The following is a 22,995-nucleotide window of genomic DNA, read 5'->3' on the forward strand; positions in this document are numbered from 1 at the left end:
GAGCCGTGGCATTTCTTCTTGTCTTCTCTCCTTTATCTCCACTTTGAGCTTCATTTTTCTTTTGCTGACTCTATATAGTACGACATTACACTACACACTGAAGTGACGGACGAAGGCCGTGTCAATGCTCATATCAACTACTGGTCGTCGTCCATCTCCGATTGGCAGGCCAGCCAGATCGCGCACACATTCGACGCCGTCCTGCAGAGCATGGCCTGCAACGTTGAGCAGTCCGTGGGCGACATCAACCTGTTCAACACACCGCAATGGACACAGTTGGCTGACTGGGGATACAATCGCGCACTGCCATCCGTGACTGACAGCTGCGTGCATGAACTATTCTCGAACCAGGCGCGGGCTACCCCCAATGCACCTGCCATCTGCGCCTGGGATGGTCAGCTCTCCTACAAGGATGTCGACGAACTCACCGATCGTCTCGCCGCCATGCTCGCTAGGCGGGGTATTGAAAGGGGATCCTTTGTGCCACTCTGCTTTGAAAAGAGCATGTGGACTCCGATAGCAATGCTGGCAGTCCTGAAAGCCGGTGGCACATGTGTTTCTATGGATCCCTCCCACCCTGCCAGTCGCCACGCCCTGCTAATCGCGGACACCGGGGCCAAGCTGGTCCTGACCTCGGAGGCGCAATTGGCACCACACTCTGCCGGTGCGGTGAATGCAGTCAGTATTGGCCCCAAGGCCGTTGCAGGGCTGGGTCCTCAGACAAATCAGCCTTGGCCTGGCCAGCGTGCAGCCCCTGAAACTCCAGCATTTGTGGTGTACACCTCTGGAAGTACAGGCACGCCTAAGGGAGTCGTGTTGCCACACCGAACTGTTTGCACCAGCATGAACGCCCATGGCACTGCGTTGCAGATCGGCCCAGGCTCCCGCGTGCTGCAATTCGCCTCGCATGTGTTTGATATCAGCCTTCAAGACATGTTCTCCACGCTGACGAGAGGAGCCTGCGTGTGCATTCCATCCGACCACGACCGCCTGAATGACCTGGCCGGGGCGATCAATACCCTCAACGTCAACTGGGCCTGTATCACCCCGACAGTGGCTGGGATTCTTGACCCAGAGACTGTTCCTACCTTGACCAACCTCACGCTGGCGGGCGAGGCTGTGACCCAGCAGGTCGTTGACCGATGGGCTGGCTCGCCACATCTCCAGGGCTTCAACAACTGCTACGGGCCCGCGGAATGCACCATCTACTGTTCCTGGAATGGCTCAGTAGGCCAACCAGGAATGAGTCCAGCAAACATTGGGCGCGGGCTCGCAAGCAAACTATGGCTCGTCGACGAGGCCAACCACAACCAACTCGCCCCTCTTGGAGCTGTCGGCGAACTGGTCGTGGAAGGGCCTCTTGTGGCGCAAGGCTATCTCCACGTCGACAGCGACGCCTTCATCATGGATCCCGCCTGGGCCCCGACGGGCGATCGTCGCATGTACAAGACCGGGGACCTGGCCCGATTCAACCCCGACGGAACCCTCGATTATCTCGGGCGCAAGGATGCGCAGGTCAAGCTGCACGGCCAGCGCCTTGAGCTGGGCGAGATCGAGCATCATATTGCCCGGGTCAGCTCCGTCCAGAGCGCAATGGTCCTACTGGCCCGTCAAGGACTGAGCCGTGGCAGGCTTGTTGCGGTCTTGTGTCTCGAGCACTACGCCTCCCCCACTGCCGGGGACGAGGCTGTCCAGCTTGTTGGGCAGGCCCATCGCGAAGGGGTCTGCGCGCAGATCACCGCGCTGCGTGACTCCCTCGCCGCCGTGCTCCCTTCGTACATGGTGCCCTCGTTGTGGATTCCGGCACCGCAGCTGCCCGTCAACAGTTCGCTCAAGATTGACCGCGCATCGATTGCTCGTTGGGTCGACGCCATTGATGACGATATCCTGTCATCCATCACCAGACTCACAGAGCCCGAAGAGCCCACAGAGATCCTCCCCGCGCAGAGCACCAGCCAAGTCATGCGCGATGTGGTTGCCCGCGTCCTCAACCTCGAGCCCGAGGAGGTCAACTTCAATCGGTCCTTCATCTCTCTCGGTGGCGATTCGATCAGCGCCATGCAGACCGTGAGCGAGGCCCGCGACCACGGGATGCAGGTGCGCGTGCACGATATCCTCAAGAGCCGAAGCCTCACGCAGTTGCTCGACAGGGTGAAGGTCGAAGAGACCGCGGATGTGGGCGCGGCACTGCTGGACGATCCGGTCGATGTCCCCTTTGCTCTGTCACCAGTTCAACAGCTCTACTTTGAGGTTTCATCGCAGCAGCCTACGCGGTTCCACCAGAGCTTCACCCTACGTCTGTCGTCGGCGATCAGCCCTGAGCGTGTCCCTGTCGCATTAGAGGAGCTCGTTGCGCGTCATACGATGCTCCGCGCGCGCTTCCGTCAGAAGGGCAATGCCTGGACACAGTCTGTAGCTTCGCTGACGCCTGCATCGTTCTATCTGGAGCGCTGCACTGTCAGTCGGCGCGAAGAGATTGCTCCTAAGATGGCCGCCGCCCAGCAGGCCATTGACATCGTCAGCGGACCAGTCTTTGCGGCTGTCCTGCTTGCCAGCCCCGAGGCAAACCTCCTCTTTATGACGGCCCACCATCTGGTCATGGACATGGTCTCATGGCGAGTCATTATTCAGGAGCTCGAAGCACGACTGCAGAGCTCTGGCACTGCTCCACCTACGCTGGACGGGCCCCTGACCCCGTATCAAGCCTGGAGCCGCATGCAAAGCGATCGTGCCCTGGCCATTGAGCCCCGGAAAGCCCTGCCCTTCCGAGTGCCCCCGACGCAGCCCCGATTCTGGGCCTTACAGGCCACTGGCAATGTCTACGCTGACGTTGCCCAGCGTACCTTTGCCTTGGACGAGAGTACAACAAGCCACCTCCTGGGTGACTGCAACAGTCTCTTCAGAACGGAGCCAGTCGACCTGTTTATCGCCGCGGTACTGCACTCCTTTGGCCAGACCTTCCCAGAGCGACCGCTGCCGGCTGTCTTCAATGAAGGACACGGGCGCGAGCCGTGGGACGACGAGGCCCTGGATTTGTCTCGCACCGTAGGTTGGTTCACCACCTTGCTTCCCCTCCTCGTTTCCGACGCACTGTCTGGGGTGGGCAGCATCGCTGCCCAGGTCAGCAAACTGCGGTCTCAACTGGCCAACGGCCGTGACTATTTCGCCTCGCGCTTCCTTAGTCCTGTTGGACGGCAATCGTTCCGCAGCCACACTCCGATCGAAGTCCTGTTCAACTACCTGGGCCAGTACCAGCAGCTTGAGCGAGCCGAGGGTGCCTTCCAGCTGGAGAGCACTGCCGACCTGGACCAGACGCTCACGTCCGACATTGGGCCCCAGACCCCGCGTCTGGCGCTGTTTGACATCTCTGTGCTGGTAATGCAGGGCCAGGCGCGTGTCACGCTGGCATACAACAAGAAGATGAAGCACCTCGACCGCATCGAGAAGTGGGCGTCGACACTGGAGGCCACCCTGACGGAGATTGCCGTGCAATTCCCCGCAATGGACCTGCAGCGTGTCCTGACCAGCTTCCCCCTGCTGCCGACACTGACGGCCGACGAGCTGAAGGGCCTGCGTGGAGAACTCCAATCCCTTGGCTTTGACCTAGATCAGGTGGAGGATATGTACCCGTGCTCGCCCGCCCAGCAAGGTCTGCTCCTGAGTCAACAAAAAGCAACCGGTGTGTACGAGATCGCCTTCAGGTTTGCCGTTCGTGCAAGGGGTGGTCTTTTGGTAGATCCAACGAAGCTCGAGCATGCATGGCATCAGGTTGTCGCCCGTCATGCTGCTCTCCGGACCATCTTCCTGGAACGCGGCCATTTGGACGAGGGAGGCTTGCACACGCAGGTTGTGCTGCGCGAGACCGATCTTCCAGTGGCGCAGCTGTCGTGTCCCGATGGCGAGGAGGTCGCAACCCTCGCCGCGGCCGTTGATCAAGAGCCCGTCGTGTCCAAGCACCTGCCTCGTTTCACCCTCTGCCAGAATTCCGGGGGAGGCGTGTTCTGCCAGCTCGAGGCAAACCACGCCCTCATTGATGCAGCATCGATCTCGCTGATTGTGCGTGACCTGAGCCTGGCGTACCAGGATCAGCTTCCCGATGAGCCAGGCCCGCTCTACAGCAGCTACATTGAGTATCTCCAGTCCGTCGACCAAGACGCTGCTCTGGAATTCTGGCAGACCAGCCTTGCAGACGTGGAGCCGTGCCTCTTCCCGGCCCTTGACAAGTATGACGAGGGTTTCCACGCCGACCCTGACGAGCTGCGCGCCACCAAGGCCGATTTCAGCCCGCTCGCCGGCCATCTGCACGCCTTCTGCCGCGATAACGGGGTCACCCTGTCGAGCGTCTTCCAGATGGTCTGGGCGATCGTCCTCCGAAGCTATACCGCCTCGGACGACGTGTGCTTTGGGTTCCTGGCTGCTGGACGAGACATTCCCGTGCCTGGCATCGCCGAGTGCATTGGGCCGTTTATCAATATCCTCGTTTCTCGCTTGACCACCACCCCGGGAGACTCCCTGCTCGACCTGGCACTGCGCATGCAGGACTTTTACACCAGCAGCCTGGTCCACCAGCACTGTTCGCTGGCCGAGATCCAGCACAGCCTGCCCTTGCGGCACGACTCGCTGTTCAATACCCTGATGTCGATCCGGCGTGGCTCGGCCTCGTCGGCGTCTGCTCAGGTACAGACCCAGGCCCAGGAGCCCGCGATCGCCTTCGACAGCACCAACTCGCACGACCCCACCGACTACAACATTGTCGCCAACGTGGTGCTCTCGGAGAGTGAGATCTCGGTCTCGCTCAGCCACTGGAGGTCCAAGCTGTCGGACTGGCAGGCGGCGAATATCCTGGGCACCATCAAGGCCGCGATCCTCAGCCTGCTCAAATCGCCCACGACCCCCCTTGGTCAGGTTTCCCTCTTCAGCCAGCGGGACGAGCAGCTCACACGCAGCTGGCAGCACGCACTGCCACAGCCGGTGCTCAAGTCCATTCCGGAGCTCTTTGCACAGCAGGTTTCCGCCCAGCCTCGTGCACCGGCGGTTGATTCCTGGGACGGGCAATTGACTTATCAGGAACTGGATTCGCAATCCTCGCGACTCGCCCTCTTCTTGACCCACGCCGGTCATGTCGCGGCCGCGGACATGGTCCCCGTCTGCTTCGAAAAGTCACAGTGGACGATCGTGGCGATGCTGGCCGTCCTGAAGACGGGAGCCACCTGCGTCCCCATGGATCCTTCCCATCCAGACCATCGCCTGCAGTCCATTGCCACGCGGGTGCGCGCTGCAACGATTCTCACATCGCCCGCCCACCAGCGGCGCTTCACCCAGTCAACCCGCAAGACGATTGCGGTTGACCAGCAGCTTATGGATGGCATCCCAGACAATGTGACTCTGACTCGACTGCCGACCATCTCCCCTTCAGCGCTCGCATTTGTCATGTTTACCTCTGGCAGCACAGGAGAGCCCAAAGGAATCCGCCTGCCGCACACCACCCTTGGGACCAGCATGCGGGCGCACGGAGCTGCCCTGCTCATTGGGCCTGGCAAACGAGTCTTCCAGTTTTCTGGGTATGGATTCGACCTGAGCCTGCAGGAGATTTTCACCTCGCTTCTCTTCGGCGCCTGCGTCTGCGTTCCGTCCGAAGAGCAGCGCATCAATGATCTGCCCGCCACCATGGAGCGCCTGCGCGTCAACTGCGCCACTCTCACACCCACAGTCGTCTCCTTGTTCCGACCTGCGGATGTCCCATCCCTCCGGCACCTGGTTCTGGCCGGCGAGGCGCTCCGTCAGGAGACGGTAGATGTCTGGCGCCCAGAAGCCAGCGGCCTGGCAAGCCTCAACAACTGCTATGGCCCTGCAGAGTGCACCATCTACTGCTCGTGGAACGGCAACGTCGGCCGCGAAACCACGCAACGACCAGCGAATGTCGGCATTCCGTGGGCGTGCCATCACTGGGTTATTGACCCGTCAAACCACGATGTCCTCGCTCCAGTCGGCTGCATTGGGGAGCTGCTGGTCGAAGGCCCGATCGTCTCCGAGGGCTACCTGGACGTGACGCAGAACAACCCGTTCATCCAAGATCCGCAATGGTCGCGGGCCCAGGATGGTGGCCTGGGCCGGCGCATGTACAAGACCGGCGACCTGGTGCGTTACAACGAAGACGGGACCCTCGACTACCTGGGGCGCAAGGATACACAGGTCAAGGTGCATGGCCAACGCATTGAGCTGGCTGAAATTGAGCAGGCCATCACGGCATCTACGCCCGAGCTCCGCTCCGCCACCGTCGACTTGGTGTCTGGCAAGCTGGCTGCCTTCTTCTGCTACGGAGAGGGTGAGCAACACACCAATGGTACTTCTGCCACTGCTCAAGGGCCGCTGCTGCCCGTCACTTCCAGTCTTCGTGCGGTGCTATCGCGACTGGAAATGACCCTCAGCACGCTGCTCCCCGTCTACATGGCCCCTTCTTTCTACATTCCCATCCAGACACTCCCTGTCAATACATCGGGCAAGACGGACCGCCGACGTCTCAAGGAATGGACCACCCAGCTCTCCGAGGAGGAGCTTCAGCACTACGCCCTTGCCCAAGTCACCGACAAGGTTCCGCCGACAACAGTGATGGAGAAGAAGATCCAGATCCTCTGGTCAATCCTCTTGGAAATGCCTATCGAATCGATTGGAAAGCTCGACAACTTCCTGCGGATCGGTGGTGACTCGGTCAATGCCATGCAGCTCGTCGCAGAGGCTCGCAATGCACGGATTTCCCTGACGGTCGCCGACATCTTCAAGTCTCCGATCCTCCAGGATATGGCGTTGGCAGCCAAATCACACGATCCAGATACCGAAGAGAGTGAGCCAGTGGAGCCCTTCGCTCTGATTCCATCAACAGAATCGGACTCTTTGATCCGACAAGTTGGAGCACAGTTGACTCTGCCTCTCGACGCCATTGCAGATATATACCCCTGCGCTCCAATGCAAGAAGGGTTGATCGCCCTCTCGGCCAAGCAGACCGATGCCTATCTCAACCAGACGGTATTCCAGCTCCCATCCACGATCGATATCGCGGCATTCAAGGCTGCGTGGGAACTTGTCTACCAACAGGCCGAGATCCTTCGCAGCCGGATTGTCTACATCGAGGGGCAAGGCAACCTGCAGGTCGTCTGCAAGGGCGTAATCGAATGGGAAACTGCATCGAGCCTTGCAGGATACTCGACCGGACCGTGTGACTACGGGACCACTCTTACGCGGTATGCCATTGTCCAGGAGGCCGGCAAGGACTACTTCGTCTGGACCGCTCATCACGCCGTGTACGATGGATGGACTACAGCTCTCGTCTTCAACATGTTGCAGCAAGCTCTCTCCGATGCACCAGTTACCCCGGTCCGCCCATACCGCGAGTTCATCAGCTATATATCTCGAGTTCCTGTGGTCGAACAAGCAGCGTATTGGGCGACTCTGCTGGAAGGCTCGACACCCAACAGCTTCCCCCCCGCCATCCGCGGAGAGGCCGGGCAACGCCGTGGGAGACAGATAGCAGACACAGTGGACGTTTCTCTCGCCAACGACGATGGGATTACTCGCGCCAACACCCTCCGCGCCGCCTGGGGGCTTGTCCTCGCCAAGTACTCCAGTTCACGAGAGGCTATCTTTGGAGTCACTCTGACCGGCCGGAACGCCCCAGTGCACCAAATCGATCAAGTCGCCGGACCAACCATCACCACGATTCCCGTTCGTGTGGCCTTTGACCCCTCCGAGTCGGTTCGCGACCTGCTCAGCCGCGTGCAGGAGCAGGCGATCCAATCCATTCCGTTCGAACATACCGGACTACAGCAGATCCGCTCAATCAGTCCCGATGCTCATGCCGCCTGCGACTTCCGTACCCTGATGGTGGTGCACCAGGGCTCGGACGAATTGGCCGAGGACAAGCAGGTTGATGGACTCACCCGCATCCGAACAGCCGCCGACAAGGAGTCTTTCCACACGTACAGCACTGTCCTCGAGTGCTCCATCCGAGGAGACAAGGTGGACCTCTCGGTCAATTACGACCAGCGCGTCATTGGGCAAGCCCAGATGGCCCGCGTGCTGGCGCATTTTAAGTCGGTTCTCCATCGCCTACAACGGACTGGGAACCTCGACCAAGCAGTCTCGCGGGTCAATGCGCTGAGCAAAGACGATGTGCTCACCATTGAAGCTTGGAATGCGGAGCCACCTCGACGAGTGGACCAGTGCGTTCATCACGCCATCACCGTTCAGGCAAAGCAGAAGCCTCAAGCCATCGCCATCCACGGCTGGGACGGCAAGTTCACCTATTCCCAGCTGGATGAGCTGAGCAATCGTCTCGCTGCCCACCTAGTCAAGCTTGGGGTCTCTGCGGAGCAAATGGTCCCAATCTGCATGGAGAAATCGGTCTGGGCCACGGTGGCCATGATCGCGGTCTGGAAGGCGGGCGGAGCCTATGTGGCTCTAAGCCCTGAATACCCGACTGCTCGCCGAGAAGCGATTATGAGCCAGCTGGATGCTCAGGTTCTCGTCGTGTCGCCTGCCACGCGCGCGTCCGCCGGTGTGGATGCACTACACATGGTGCAAGTCTCTGCCAGTCTGCTGGAAGAGCTCAAGTATACCCCGTCCGAAGTCGACCTCGCCAACCGCTGCAGCCCCGAGAACCTTGCCTACATCATTTTCACCTCAGGCAGCACGGGTGTCCCCAAGGGTGTGATGATCGACCATGCGGCGGCGAGCTCGAGTATCGCTGCTCACGGGGCCCGAATGCACTTCAGTGCTGAGACGAGGGCCCTCCAATTCGCGCCGTACCACTTCGACGCGTGCATTGCCGAGATCTTCACAACGCTCGTGCACGGAGGCTGTGTCTGCGTGCCTTCGGACGACAACCGGAGCCCCGAGATTGTACATTTCATGAATGAGTACCAGACCAACTGGGCCTTTTTCACGCCGTCTTTCGTCCGCCTCGTTCAACCCTCGCGAGTCCACTCGCTGACAACCCTGGTCCTCGGTGGCGAAGCGCTCCAGAGAGATAACATCGAGGCCTGGGCCGGGCACACCAACCTGATGAATGGTTACGGGCCTACCGAGACTTGCGTGTTCTGCGTCACCAGAGACATCCTTCCCACGACCGCTCCAACCGAAGCAAAACTGGGATTCCCAGTAGGCTCGATTGGCTGGATCGCCGACGTAAGCAACCCCGACCAGCTGGCGCCGATTGGCACTGTAGGTGAGTTGCTGGTCGAGGGACCGACGCTGGCTCGGGGCTATCTCCACGACGAGCAAAAGACGGCGGCTAGCTTCATTATCAACCCCAGCTGGTCTGTGGCTGATGCCGATCCCAGCATTACACGTCGCATGTACCGCACTGGTGACCTCGTTCGATACTCTGACGACGGGTCGATCAACTACGTGGGCCGCGCCGACAGCCAGATCAAGCTACATGGCCAGCGCATGGAGATTGGCGAAGTCGAAGGCCACCTGCTCGCTGACCCTGCCATCCACAGTGCGCTTGTCCTGGTTCCCAAGCTCGGGCTGTGTGCCGGCCGACTCGTGGCCGTTGTTTCCCTCGCCGATGCCCGTGTTCGCGCCGCTGGATCTCCTCTGGAATTGGTCGAGACTGTCGATGCACATTTAACCCTAAGACCTCGCGAGAGACTCGCACACAACTTGCCTCCCTACATGGTCCCCACCGTCTGGCTCGTGGTCAAGGACATTCCGATGAACGCCTCTGACAAGCTCGATCGTGCGGCCGTCTCTCGCTGGATCCACGACCTCGACCAGGACACCTACGAATCGGCCTTATCGGTGGGATCGGAGGAGGCTGATTTTGCAGCGAAGACATCAGTGGAGGAGGCCCTCCAGAGCATCGTAGGGCGCGTCCTCAACCTCTCCCCCAGCCAGGTTCCGCTCAACAAATCGTTCATCAGCCTGGGAGGAGACTCGATTACCGCCATGCAGGTGCTATCCAGCTGCAAGGCCGCAGGAATCTCCGTCCGCATGGGTGACATCCTCCAGTCGTCTGGTATCCACGAGCTCTGCAAGTCTGCTCGTGCCCGCAACACAACGACAATGGCGGTCTCGGAGGAGGTGGACAAGCCCTTCAGCCTATCGCCCATGCAGTCCTTCTTCTTCCAGCTACCGGTGGCCCGGTTATCCCACTTCAACCAGAGCTTTTTTGTGCGAGTAGCGCAACCAGTTGATAGGGATCGCCTAGCATCCGCCGTGCGAGCTGTCGTGCACCGTCACTCCATGCTCCGCGCCCGATTCACCAAGTCCCAAGGGCAATGGTCGCAGATGGTCTCTACCGATATTGATGCCTCGTACCGTCTTACGCATCACGCACCCGTGCGGCCGGAGGCGGTCGAGCCGATTCTCGCTGCCGCACAGCAAGGGTTCGACCTTGAGCAGGGTCCACTCTTCGCTGTGGACCTCATTGAGGTGTCTGGACAGGATCAACCACTGTTGTTCCTCGCGGCGCACCACCTCGTCGTCGATCTCGTATCATGGCGTGTGATCCTGGCCGACCTCGAGGAGGCTCTGCTGAACGGGCAGATCACCGCCCCGACGCCGCTCCCCTTCCAGCACTGGGTCAAACTGCAGGCTGAGTATGCTGCCCATAACCTATCGCCCAACCAAATTAGCCACGGCATCACTCCTGCGGCCGACTACTCGTACTGGGGCATGGCCAACACTGCGAACATCGTGCGGGACACGGTCAAGGAAAGTATGCTGCTGGACGCGGAGAGCACGTCGAACCTGCTGCACATGAGCGATAATGCGTTCCGGGCAGAGCCTGTGGACGTCCTGATGGCGGCTATCCTACACGCTTTCGTTCAAGAATTCCCCGCTCGCGATGCCCCTGCCTTGTTCACCGAAGGCCACGGCCGCCAGCCCTGGGACGACGAGATCGACCTCAGCCGCACCGTCGGGTGGTTCACCACCATGGCCCCTGTGCATGTTGCAAAGGGAGAGCTGGCGACAGCCGTCGAGTCCATTCGCCAAGTCAAAGAGGCTCGCAGTAGGCTGTCGCGCCACGGGTGGTCTTATTTCACCTCTCGATTCGCCAACGACGCAGGCATCGACGCTTTTGCAGCAGACTGGCCGATGGAGCTCACCTTCAACTACCTGGGCCAGTATCAGCAGCTGGAGGCCGTCGATGCATTCTTCAAGGATGAACCACGCCGCCAGGTCACTGAGGCGTCTTCAGACATCGACCTGGACTTCCCTCGCTTCGCGCTCATCGAGCTGTCCGCCGTGGTGGTCCAGGGCCATCTGCGGCTGGATGTCGCCTTCAACCAACGCATGAAGCACCAGGATCAGATTCGCCACTTTGCATCCAGGTCCATCCAGGTCCTGAAGGCAATTGCCGATGCCCTCCCGCGCTTCAGCCCCAACCCGTCCATCGGCGACTATCCACTGCTCTCCCTGACGGAGAACGGGCTGGAGGTCCTCCACGCATTGATCCCGCAGTTGGGCCTGAGCTCGATTGCAGAGATCGAGGATGTTTACCCTTGCACGCCGATGCAGCAAGGTCTGCTGATCGGCCAACTGCGGATGAAGGGCTCCTACGAGGTCGAGTTCCTGTTCGAGGTGGAAAGTACGCACGAGCCAACAGTAGACGTCGAGAAACTCCTCGATGCATGGCAGCAGGTCGTGCAGAGGCATGCGATCCTACGCACCGTGTTTGTGACCGGCCTCGCAGACAACGCCGCATTCTCGCAGGTCGTGCTTAAGGTGGCGAGCCCGCGAACACAGCGGATCCAATGCAGCGATGACCGGGCGATGCATCTCCTGCAGTCAACGCCCAGGATCGACCATGAAGAGTTACGTCCTGCACATCAGCTGCTGCTGATCGTTGAAGAAGACCGCAATCGGGTTCTTTGTCGCTTCGAGGTCAACCACGCCCTCATGGATGCCGTCTCCATGGGGGTCGCCTTGCAGGACCTTGGTGCCGCGTATCGTGGGCTGCTGCCTTCTGGTACAGGGCCCCTATACTCCGCCTTCGTCAAGCACATCCACGAGATGCCCAAGGAGGAGGCCCTCTCGTACTGGACGGGGTACCTTGCCGGAGCACCGCCATGCATTCTGCCTTCGCACACGGGCAGCTCTGACGAAGCAAACCAGCTGCACTCGGTCCGATTCGACGTGTCTCCAGCCTCGACGCGCAGGCTTCGGGCCTTCTGCGAGAGGCACAGCGTCACGATGCCCAACCTGTTCCAAGCGGTCTGGGGCCTGGTTCTCAGGCTCTTTGTAGCAACCGACGACGTGTGCTTCGGATACATGCTCTCCGGTCGCGAATCACCCATCGACGGTATTCACGACGCGGTCGGCCCCTTTGTGAGCATGAGCGTGTCTCGCTTGCACATCGCCGCCACCCAGTCAGTTGCATTCCTCGCCCAGAAAGCCCGCGATGACTACAGCGCCGCCCTGCAACATCAGAACTGCTCCCTGGCGGAGGTGCAGCACGCTCTCCGCAATTCTGGAGAGCGACTGTTCAATACGATGATGTCGGTGCAACGGGCGGCGGCGGAGACGAGCAGCCAGCATGGTCTGGCCATCACGCACATTGGCAACCACGACCCGACAGAGTACGAGATGGCCGTCAGTGTTTCCCTCTCCGACGATGCTGCCCAGGTTCAGTTGAACCACTACACGGGCCGGATCTCTAGCTGGCAAGCGGAAAACGTGGCCGATACCTTCCACGCCCTCCTCCGTCGGGTTGAAGAGCACGGCGATCAGTCTATTGCGGCGTTCAATGCCCTGAGTCCCCGCAACGAGCTGCAGCTGAAGGAGTGGAATGCAGAGGTCCCCCGGGCCAGACAAGAATGTATCCACAAGCTCGTCGAGGCTCAAGCAGCCATACAACCGGAGGCCCGGGCAGTTCACGCGTGGGACGCCGCGTTCACCTACGAGCAGCTCGACGAGCTCTCGACACGTCTTTCCCTGTACCTGACCTACATGGGCGTTGACGCTGGCAGCATTGTTCCTCTCTGCTTTGAAAAATCCGCATGGACAATCGTCGCGATGCTCGCAGTGCTGAAAGTCGGCGCAGCCTTTGTGTGTCTTGATCCAGCGCATCCCAGCGAGCGCCATAAGAAGATCGTCCTCGACATTGAGTCGTCGCTGATTCTTGCCTCTGCCGCGCAAACGGAAAGGGCAAGTTCCCTGGCCGACGATACGATTACGGTCGATCGAACATCCCTCGACTCTCTTCCCCAAGTGAACAAGAAGATCCTGGAACGCGCCCATCGCAGCAACCGATCGCAGCCGTCGCAGCCTGCGGTCATTATTTACACCTCTGGAAGTACCGGCGAGCCGAAAGGAGTGGTGCTAAGCCATTCCAATCTCGCAACGAGCATGCATGCCCACGGGAAAGCTCTGCGAATCAGCAAAGAGTCACGGATCCTTCAATTTGCAGCCTACGTGTTCGACATCTGCATCCACGACATCTTCACCTCGCTCACCCGGGGCGCCTGCATCTGTGTTCCTTCCGACGACCAGAGAGTGAACGAGCTCGCGCTGGCAATGCAGCAGATGGAAGTCAACTACGCCTGCATTACGCCCACTGTTGCCCGCCTTTTGCAACCAAGTGCTCTGCCGAGTTTGAAGACGCTGGTCCTGGCCGGGGAGGCCATCACGCAAGAGACCCTCGACGTTTGGGGCAACAGCCACCTCACCAGCTTCCACAACTGCTACGGGCCCGCTGAATGTACGATATTCTGCGCCTGGAATGGAAACGTCGGCACCGCTGGTATGTATCCCGCGAACGTCGGCCGTGGACTGGCCAGTCGTCTCTGGGTTGTCGACCCCGAGAACCAGGACCACCTCATGCCCATCGGATGCATCGGAGAGCTTGTCGTTGGCGGACCACTTGTGTCCCAGGGATATCTGCACGACGAAGCCAAAACCACTCGTGCCTTCATTACAGACCCTGTTTGGTCTGCGACCCCCGGCGACCGACTGTACAAGACGGGCGACCTCGTTCGCTACAACCAGGACGGATCGCTCGACTACCTGGGCAGAAAGGACACCCAGGTCAAGATCCACGGCCAGCGCGTTGAACTAGGTGAGATTGAAGCACAGATCAGAGCAGCGTCGCTCTTGATCCGCGAGGTTTCCGTCGACGCAGTGTCGCCCAGAGATCGCCCGGCTCCTACTAGGCTGGCTGCCTTTGTGTGCTTTGCAGAGGACGTCGCCGCTCAGGACCATGCCAACGAAGATGGAATTGCTCCCCTGAGCGACAGGCAGCGGGCTATCGTTGTCGATGTGCTGGCAGCTCTCTCCCAGGCCCTTCCTCAGCACATGTTGCCCTCGGCCGTCATCCCCGTCCGCGAGATGCCCCTGAATCTGTCAAGGAAGATCGACCGTTCCCGTCTCCGACAAATGGGCTCCTCCCTGTCGCTGGACGAACTCGTGCTCTTCGGTCCTGGTCAAGCGGAGGAGAAGGAGGCACCCACAACCCCCGCCGAGGAGCAGCTGCGCACCTTGTGGGCTGATGTCCTTGGTCTCCCGGCTGCCTCCATCGGGAGAACCGACAACTTCTTCCGACTCGGAGGCGATTCGATTGATGCGATGCGAATTGTGACTCTCGCCCAACAGGCGGGCTGGGCGATCAGCGTCAGCACCCTCTTCCGCGGGGGTTCCCTAGCAGAGACCGCAGTCGACATGCAGACCACCAGTGGGGAAGCTGACCCTCTCAGCCCTGAGCCATTCTCGCTTCTTCCCCGCGCGGCTCCGGTCTCGACTCTGCGACAGGAGGCTGCGGCACAGTGCAATGTGCGTCGCGAACAAGTACAAGACCTGTACCAGGCGACCCCTCTGCAGGAGGGCCTCGTGGCGCTCTCTCAGACCCAGCCGGGTGCCTACATCCATCAGAACGTTTTTGTGCTGCCGCCATCGCTGGATCTTCCACGCTTCCAATCGGCTTGGGATGTGGTTGTCAACACCACTGAGATTCTGCGCACGAGGCTTATCTACTCTGCGGATGGGACTACGCTGCAGGTGGTGCTCGACGAACCCCCGTGCTGGAACCACGACGGCGATCTGGACGCGTACCTCTCCCGGGATCGAGAACAGTCAATCGGGTACGGCCAGCCCCTGTCGCGATACGCCATCATCGACAACGCTCAAACTCGCCACTTTGTGTGGACAGCCCACCACGCCGTGTACGACGGCTGGAGCGTGGCCCTGATCCTCAACCGGCTCACCACGGCATACGAGTCGCAGACGGTCGATCCATCACCGGCGTTTGCTGGGTTCATTGCGTACCGCCAGGACCTCAAGCCAGAGCAGCAAGAGGCGTACTGGAGGGCTCAGCTTGACGGGTGTGCTCCGCCCAACTTCCCACCTCAGGGTACGCGGTCCGCCGAAGAGGAGCAACAGCATCGCGTCTTCACACAGACGCTCCCCTTCACCCAGCGCAAAGGCTCCCGGTCGACTGCCTCGTCGCTCATCCGTGCCGCGTGGGCTCTCCTTGTTGCACGCTACTCTGGCGCAGACGAGGCCACCTTCGGCTCAACACTGACCGGGCGAAACATCCCTGTGGCTGGAATTGCAGGCATGGTCGGGCCTACCATCGCAACCGTGCCCGTCCGCGTGCAATTGCGACAAGACGAGTCGCTGCAGGCTCTGCTCTCGCGCATCCAGGAACAGACAACCGAGATGATCGGCTTCGAACAGATGGGACTGCAGAACATCCGACAGCTCTCGCCTGGAGCAGAGCAGGCCTGCAGCTTCCGGAACTTGCTCGTCATCCAGCCTGGCTCCGACGCAGAGGGGCCGGCACTTCCTCTGGGCCTGGAACGCTGCGACCGCGCTTCATCCGGCTTCCACACCCTCGACCTCGTCCTGGACGTCACCACGCACACCGATCGTCTTGAGATCCAGGTGGAGTACGATGCAGGGCTGCTGGCTGACAAGCAGATGCGGCGTATCCTGCACCAGTTCGGCCACCTGCTGCAGCAGCTCAACTCGCTCCCTCTCGACCGGCCCGTCTCCAGCCTCAGCCTTGCCAGCCCCGAGGACGAGGCCGAAATCCGTGCGTGGAACTCCCGCCGCCTGCGGGCGGACCGCAGGCTCGTCCAGGAGAACTTTGAGAACGAGGCCCTCCTGCACCCTGCCCGACCGGCAGTCTATGGATGGGACCGATCTTTCACATACGGCGAACTCGATTCCGCAGCTGAGGCTCTAAGCCAACACCTTGTCTCGCTAGGTGCTGGTCGTGGATCCTTTGTCCCGGTCTGCTTCGAGAAGTCGGCCTGGACGATTGTCGCCATGCTGGCCATCTTGAAGGCTGGTGCAACCGTTGTGGCACTGGATGCCTCGCACCCGACTAGTCGACATAGCCTGATCATTAGTGACGTCTGTGCCACGCTCATATTGGTTGGCGAACGGCAGCAACATTTGTTCTCGGAGCACACCGTGCACGTTCTCGTTGTCAACGCCGCCGTTCTCGAGAGCCTTCCGAGCGCTCAACACCTCCCTACAGAAGAGCCCAGCGCTTCGGATATTGCCTTTGTGATCTACACATCGGGCAGCACGGGAGTCCCCAAGGGGGTCCTCCTGAGCCATTCGGCAGTGTCGACCAGCATGGGCGCTCATGGCTCCGCCTTGAACATCGGCTCGTCCTCCCGGGTGCTGCAGTTCGCTTCATACGTGTTTGACATTAGTCTTCAAGAGGTGTTCACATCCTTGAACCGTGGCGCCTGCGTGTGCGTACCTTCGGAAGAGCAGCGAGTCAATGATCTAGAAGGCTTCATCCGCGAGGCACAGGTCAACTGGGCGTGCCTGACGCCAACCATCGCCTCCATCCTGTCACCAACAGCCGTTCCCACTTTGCAGACCCTCACACTCGCTGGCGAGGCCGTGACTCAGAAAGCAGTGGACGTTTGGCGGGACCATGTGCAGAGCTTCAATAATTGCTACGGCCCTGCGGAATGCACCATCTACTGCTCGTGGAACGGCTCCCTTGGAGAGCACGGGACAAAGCCCTTCAATATTGGCCGAGGCCTGGCCAGCCACCTGTGGGTGGTGGAACCGCAGGACCACGATAAGCTCACCCCTGTAGGTTGTGCCGGTGAGCTGCTGATCGAAGGCCCGCTGGTCACTCTGGGCTACCTCAACGACGAAGAGAAAACTCGAGAGTCCTTCATTGAGGATCCCCGCTGGGCCCTGATAAACGACAAACGGACCGGACGTCGCTTCTACAAGACCGGCGACCTAGTGCACTACACGTCTGCGGGCTCGCTTGACTACCTGGGACGGAAAGACCACCAGCTCAAGATCCATGGCCAGCGCGCTGAAATTGGAGAAATCGAACACCAGCTCCTCCGCGGCGGCGAATTCGAGCATGGGCTGGTCCTGCTGCCTGAATCGGGCGCTGCTCGCCAACGCCTCGTCGCAGTGGTGTCTCTCGCAGCCGCCAGCCCTGGCTATGAGCGCATGCAGCTCGTTGCCGGTCCAGACGTGGCCCATGCTAAATCACAACTGCGTCGCCTTCGCTCTCGCTTAGTCGGGGATCTTCCGTCGTACATGAACCCCTCTGTCTGGTTCATCGTCAGCAGCATTGCCCTCAACATCTCGCGCAAGGTGAACCGCAAGCTGGTGTCTCGCTGGGTGGAAGCGATGAGCGAGGATTCTCTACAAGAAGCGAACACACTGGCTGCAGATGACGAAGGAACCATCGTTGCCTGCAGTAGCAACGAGGCACAACTCCAACAGCTCGTGGCCCAGGTCTTGAACCGCAGCCCCGAGCAGATCCTCCTCAACCGATCCTTTGTCAGTCTCGGGGGTGACTCCATCACCGCCATGCAGCTCGTCGCGAGAGCTCGAGCAGTACAAGTCCAGCTTACCGTTCGCGATATCCTCAAGTCCCCCGATATCACCCGGCTGGCAACCCTCGTGCAGACGACCGAGGGCCCTGTCTCGCTCGCCGAGGAGACACCGGACGTGCAATTCGCCCTCACCCCAGTCCAGCACATGTACTTTGAGATGTCCGGCCAGCAGGCCACGCATTTCAACCAGAGCTTCTTCCTCCGCATCACACACCCGGTGCGTCCCAACCAGGTCGCCGATGCCATCTACCAGCTCGTTGCTCGCCACTCCATGCTCCGAGCCCGGTTCCACAAGATCGAGGACCACAGCACATTTACCCAGCTGATTTGCAGCGAGATAGAGGGTTCCTACCGCTATCGCCGCCACGAGCAGCTCGACCGCCCAGCGATGGCTGCGGTGATGGCTGCCAGTGAACGCACCCTCGACATCACTTCCGGCCCGGTGTTCAGCACCGACTACTTCGATTCTCCCGGGGAGCAGCTCATTTTCTTGGCTGCTCACCACTTGGTCGTCGATCTGGTGTCCTGGCGGATCCTCATGCAGGAGCTGGAAGAGTATCTGCAGTCTGGCCGTTTGGCAGACAGTCAACCCTCAGTATCCTTCCAGTCCTGGTCCAGCCTGCAGGCCCAGTACGCTCACGAGAACCTCTCAATCGAGTCCGTCCTTCCGTACGAGGTCCCCGCCGCCAATTACCAGTACTGGGGTCTTTCCAGCGCGGAGAATAACTATGGCACTGCAGCGAGACAGAGCTTCACCTTATCCGCAGAGCACACCTCGGCGCTGTTGGGCGCCGCCAACCAGGCATACAACACCGATGCGGTGGACCTCTTCCTCGCGGCCCTCGTGTATTCTTTCGGGCAAACCTTCCGCAACCGCGAAACCCCCTCCGTCTTTCTGGAGGGACATGGAAGGGAGCCCATGGACGCCTCCATCAACCTGTCCAGCACGGTGGGCTGGTTCACCACCATGGCTCCCGTTCACCTGTCTGCAGCCGACTCCAGCGATATTGTCGAGACGGTGCGGCGGCTCAAGGACCGCAGACGCCACTTGGTAAGCAATGGGTGGCAGTATTTCACGGCGCGCTATCTCGCCAGTGGACCTGGCACCGGCAACGCCTTCCCGGATCACTTGCCAATGGAGATTCTCTTCAACTACATGGGTCAATACCAGCAGCTCGAGCGCACGGATGCCTTGTTGCGCGAGGAGCCCCGAACCGACCTGCCCGGGGTGGAAGATATCGCTGGCCCTGTCACCCGCCTCGCTTTCTTCGAAGTGTCGGCGGTGATCATCCATGGCATCGCCCGGTTCGACTTCACCTTTAGCGACCAGATGCGCCACCAGACCGAGATTAGCCACTGGATCGAGTCCTTCCAGGAGAGTCTTACCGAGGCCGCCACCGTCCTGCCCGTCATGAGCCCCGAGAAAACGCTCAGTGACTTCCCGTTGATGTCACTCACCTACAGTAGCCTTGATCGGCTGCGCAAGGGGACGCTGGCCGACGCTGGCCTGCTCGATCTCGGCGCCGTCGAGGAACTCTATCCCTGCTCTCCGATGCAGCAAGGCCTGCTTCTCAGCCAAAGCAAGGCCGACGGGGTTTACCAGCTGCGCTTCACCTTCGAGGTCAGCAGCAAGCAGACAACCGTAACTGCGCAGAGACTCTTCGACGCCTGGCAGCAGGTTGTGGACCAGCAGCCCATCCTGCGAACCTTCTTCATCGATGCCGTCTCCCCCAACGCCCTGTTCGACCAGGTGGTGTTGAGTAACCTCGTCGCCCGCACACATCTCAGGAAGTGCACAGACAAAGACCTCGGGGGGCTGTTTGATACACCGCAGCCGCGCGATGACGATAACAAACTGCAGCCGCCGCACCGACTGGTGATATTCGAAACGGAAACGCGCCTTGTCTGCTCCTGGGAGATGAGCCACGCCATTGTCGATGCGTTCTCGCTCGGGATGATCCTGGGGCAGGTCACCGAAGCCTATCAGGGCCCACTGCAAGCACCCCCCGCTCGGTTCAGCGACTACATCCGGCACATCCAGGCCAAGGACCTCGGATCCGATCTTGAGTACTGGAAAACATACCTGAACAGCGTGGAGCCCTGCCATCTACCTCTGGACGGGGCAGCCGGACACCGAGCCCACCTGCGGTCGCAAACCGTCGACCTGAACGTTGAGCCCTCGGCCCTGCACGCCTTCTGCCAGGCCCACGGCGTCACCATCGCCAACCTCTTCCAGACCGCGTGGGCGCTGGTTCTCAACGCCGTCACCGGCTCGGAAGATGTCTGCTTTGGCTATCTCGCAACGGGGCGCGAGGCACTCGACCCAGCGCTAAGCGAGGTGCTGGGCCCGCTCATCAACATGCTGGTGTGCCGCGTCGTTGCAGCACCGGCAAAGCAACTGCGTCAGCTGGTGCAGGAGGTGCAGAGCAACTACGTGACGAGTCTCGGCCACCAAGACTGCTCCTTGGCCCAGATCCAGCACGCCCTGAAACTGTCGGGCACGCCTCTCTTCAACACGATGATGTCTATCCAACCAACCGGCGCGCCCAGCGGCGACGCAGACTCCCTCCTTCGCTTCCGCAGCATCGACTCGCAGGATCCGACCGAGTACGATGTCGCCGTCAACGTCGGCTTCTCTGCGACTGAAATCAACATCACCCTCAACTACTGGGCCCCTGCGCTCTCCGACTGGCAGGCGACCAACGTCTGCCACACCCTCGACGCCGTGCTCCGCGCCATTGTCGCCGATCCATCCCAGCTCGCCGGCTCTATGGATCTGTTCACTGATTGCCACTCCGCCCACCTGGCTGCAATGATCGCGTCGCAAACCAGTCCCCAGCCCGTGGAATCGACCATTCCCGCCATGTTCGCCGATCAGGTCGCCCTGCATCCCTCCGCTCCGGCCATCTGCGCCTGGGACGGCAACCTCACCTTCCGCCATCTCGATACCGTCTCCGACCAGATCGCCGAGCTGCTTGTCTCTCGCGGTGTTGCTCCAGAAGTCATGGTTCCGACCTGCTTCGACAAATCCGTCTGGTACACCGTTGCAGCGCTGAGTGTTATGAAGGCTGGCGGCGCATGGGTCGCTCTCGATCCTTCGCATCCGCCAGCGCGTCACGAAGCGATCCTCCAGGATACAAGCGCAACGGTCGTGTTGACCTCGTCTTCTTACCGCGATCGGTTTGCTGCTCACGCTGCGCATGTCATCTGCCTCGATCAAGCGCTCGTCGACTCGCTGCCACCGCCAGGAAGCCTCCCATCGTCCCTTCCTTGTGCCCAGCCCAGCCACCTTGCCTACGTAGTCTTTACCTCTGGCAGCACGGGCACGCCCAAGGGGATCATGGTGGAACATGGCAGCGTCTGCAGCAGTATGGTCGCCCACGGTGCCGTCCTCAAGATTGGCCCTGGAGACCGCGTGTTCCAGTTTTCCGCCCATGTCTTCGACCTCAGCATCCAAGAAATCTTCACCTCGCTCATCCACGGCGCCTGCGTGTGCGTCCCCTCCGACTCCCAGCGCGTCAACGACCTGCCGGGCGCAATGCGGCAGCTCGACGTGACTGCTGCGACACTGACTCCGACCGTGTGCTCGACCTTCAAACCGGCCGACGTCCCCTCGCTCCGGCTCTTGATCTTCGGCGGCGAGGCCGGCAACCAAAAGGCACACGATCTGTGGCGGGGGATCCCCATGCTCGCCAACTGCTACGGCCCCGCCGAAGCGACAATCTACTGCGTCTGCAATACCGAGCTGTCGACCTCCAGTCATGCAGTCACCAATATCGGCATGCCGACAGGGTGCAGGCCGTGGGTCGTGCATCCGACCGACCACCATCGTCTCGTCCCGGTCGGATGTGTTGGAGAACTGGTCATCGAAGGCCCTCTCATCTCTCGAGGGTATCTGAATGATCTGGCCAAGACGAACGCGGTCTTTGTCCAGGATCTCGCGTGGGCCAACGCTCAAAGATCCTCCTCCTCCTCCTCCTCCTCCTCCTCCACGCCCCGACGCTTCTACAAGACGGGGGATCTGGTGCACTACCACGCCGACGGCACCCTCCAGTATCTCGGCCGTAAGGACTCGCAGGTCAAAGTGCACGGCCACCGCATCGAGCTGGGCGAGGTCGAAACCCACATCAAGTCGCTGATCCCGAATGTCTCCCAAGTCGCCGTCGAGCGGGTGCAGCCGCCGGGCCGGGCCGATCGCACGCTAGCAGCCTTTATCTGCTTCTCGGAGACCATTTCCGTCGCTCAAGAGTCGTCCGACGAGCTGCTGCTCCGCATGACCGACAGCATGCGCTCGACCCTTGCATCGCACCTCGAGGCCCTGGTGCATGCGATGCCCGCCTACATGATCCCCACCCTCTTCGTGCCCCTGCGCCACCTGCCGCTCAACCTCTCCGCAAAGGCCGACCGCAGCAAGCTCCGCCGCCTGCTGGACCACGCCTCTGTCGAAGCCCTACAGACCTACCGCCTCGCCTCCGAATCCCCCAAGCAGCCGCCGTCTTCTCCACTCGAGTCCCGCCTCCACACTCTGTGGAGCCAAGTGCTCGACCTCCCCACCCACGCGATCGGCGTCACAGATCCCTTTGTGCAGCTCGGCGGTGACTCCATCACGGCCATGTACCTGGTCAGTGCCGCACGCGAAGCTGGCCTGGCCTTTTCCGTCGCCGAGCTGTTCCAGGCGCAGACCATTTCCCAGGTCGCCAGGATCGCCGAATACATCAGCGAGGACGACAGAACGTCCGGCAGCGACTCGGTCGAGCCGTTCACCCTCATCGACGATGGCAATATCTCGCTGGATTCGTTGTTGGATGAGGTGACGGCGCAGTTTGACTTTGAGTGATTCCTTTCCTTGTCTTTTTTTTTCTTTCTTCGCCGAGCTACACTTGTTTCTTTTCTATGACTGACTAGTCCACTATCTCGTTCGCTCCCTGGTTATTATTTCCTATGTCTGTTGTTTGCCCTTGTTTTGATCTACAAAAAAAGGTAAAGCAAAAAAAAAAATAAAAAAAAAAAATAAAAATAAAAAACAAAGAAAGAAAAAAAAAAAATAAAAATAAAAAACAAAGAAAGAAAAAAAAAAAAAAAAAAGGAAAAAAAAAAAAAAAAAGGGACAAAATATAAAATGCACAGAAAAAGGGCGTTTGAGTTTTTTTTGGTCGTTTTGGGATATGCA

At 60.2% G+C, this 22,995-nt stretch overlaps 2 protein-coding genes across 2 annotated transcripts in view; both read left to right on the plus strand.

The window, feature by feature from the left end:
* ASPVEDRAFT_60557 (uncharacterized protein) overlaps positions 1 to 678 on the plus strand; it is a gene marked incomplete at its 3' end in the record, with an annotated part of 16,658 nt that extends 15,980 nt beyond the window's left edge. The window contains exon 2 of the mRNA XM_040815536.1: positions 79 to 678. Coding sequence (XP_040665358.1) covers positions 79 to 678 — 600 coding nt within the window. The remainder of the gene's footprint in view (positions 1 to 78) is intronic.
* On the plus strand, positions 4 to 22,946 carry ASPVEDRAFT_520737 (uncharacterized protein). Its single transcript, XM_040814571.1, has one exon. It carries the CDS (start codon positions 211 to 213, stop codon positions 22,660 to 22,662), a length of 22,452 nt encoding a protein of 7,483 aa, XP_040665359.1. The 5' UTR covers positions 4 to 210; the 3' UTR covers positions 22,663 to 22,946.
* Positions 22,947 to 22,995: the final 49 nt, after the last annotated feature.

Source organism: Aspergillus versicolor (genome assembly GCF_001890125.1).
Source record: "Aspergillus versicolor CBS 583.65 unplaced genomic scaffold ASPVEscaffold_3, whole genome shotgun sequence".
In the NCBI taxonomy this organism is placed as follows: domain Eukaryota; kingdom Fungi; phylum Ascomycota; class Eurotiomycetes; order Eurotiales; family Aspergillaceae; genus Aspergillus; species Aspergillus versicolor.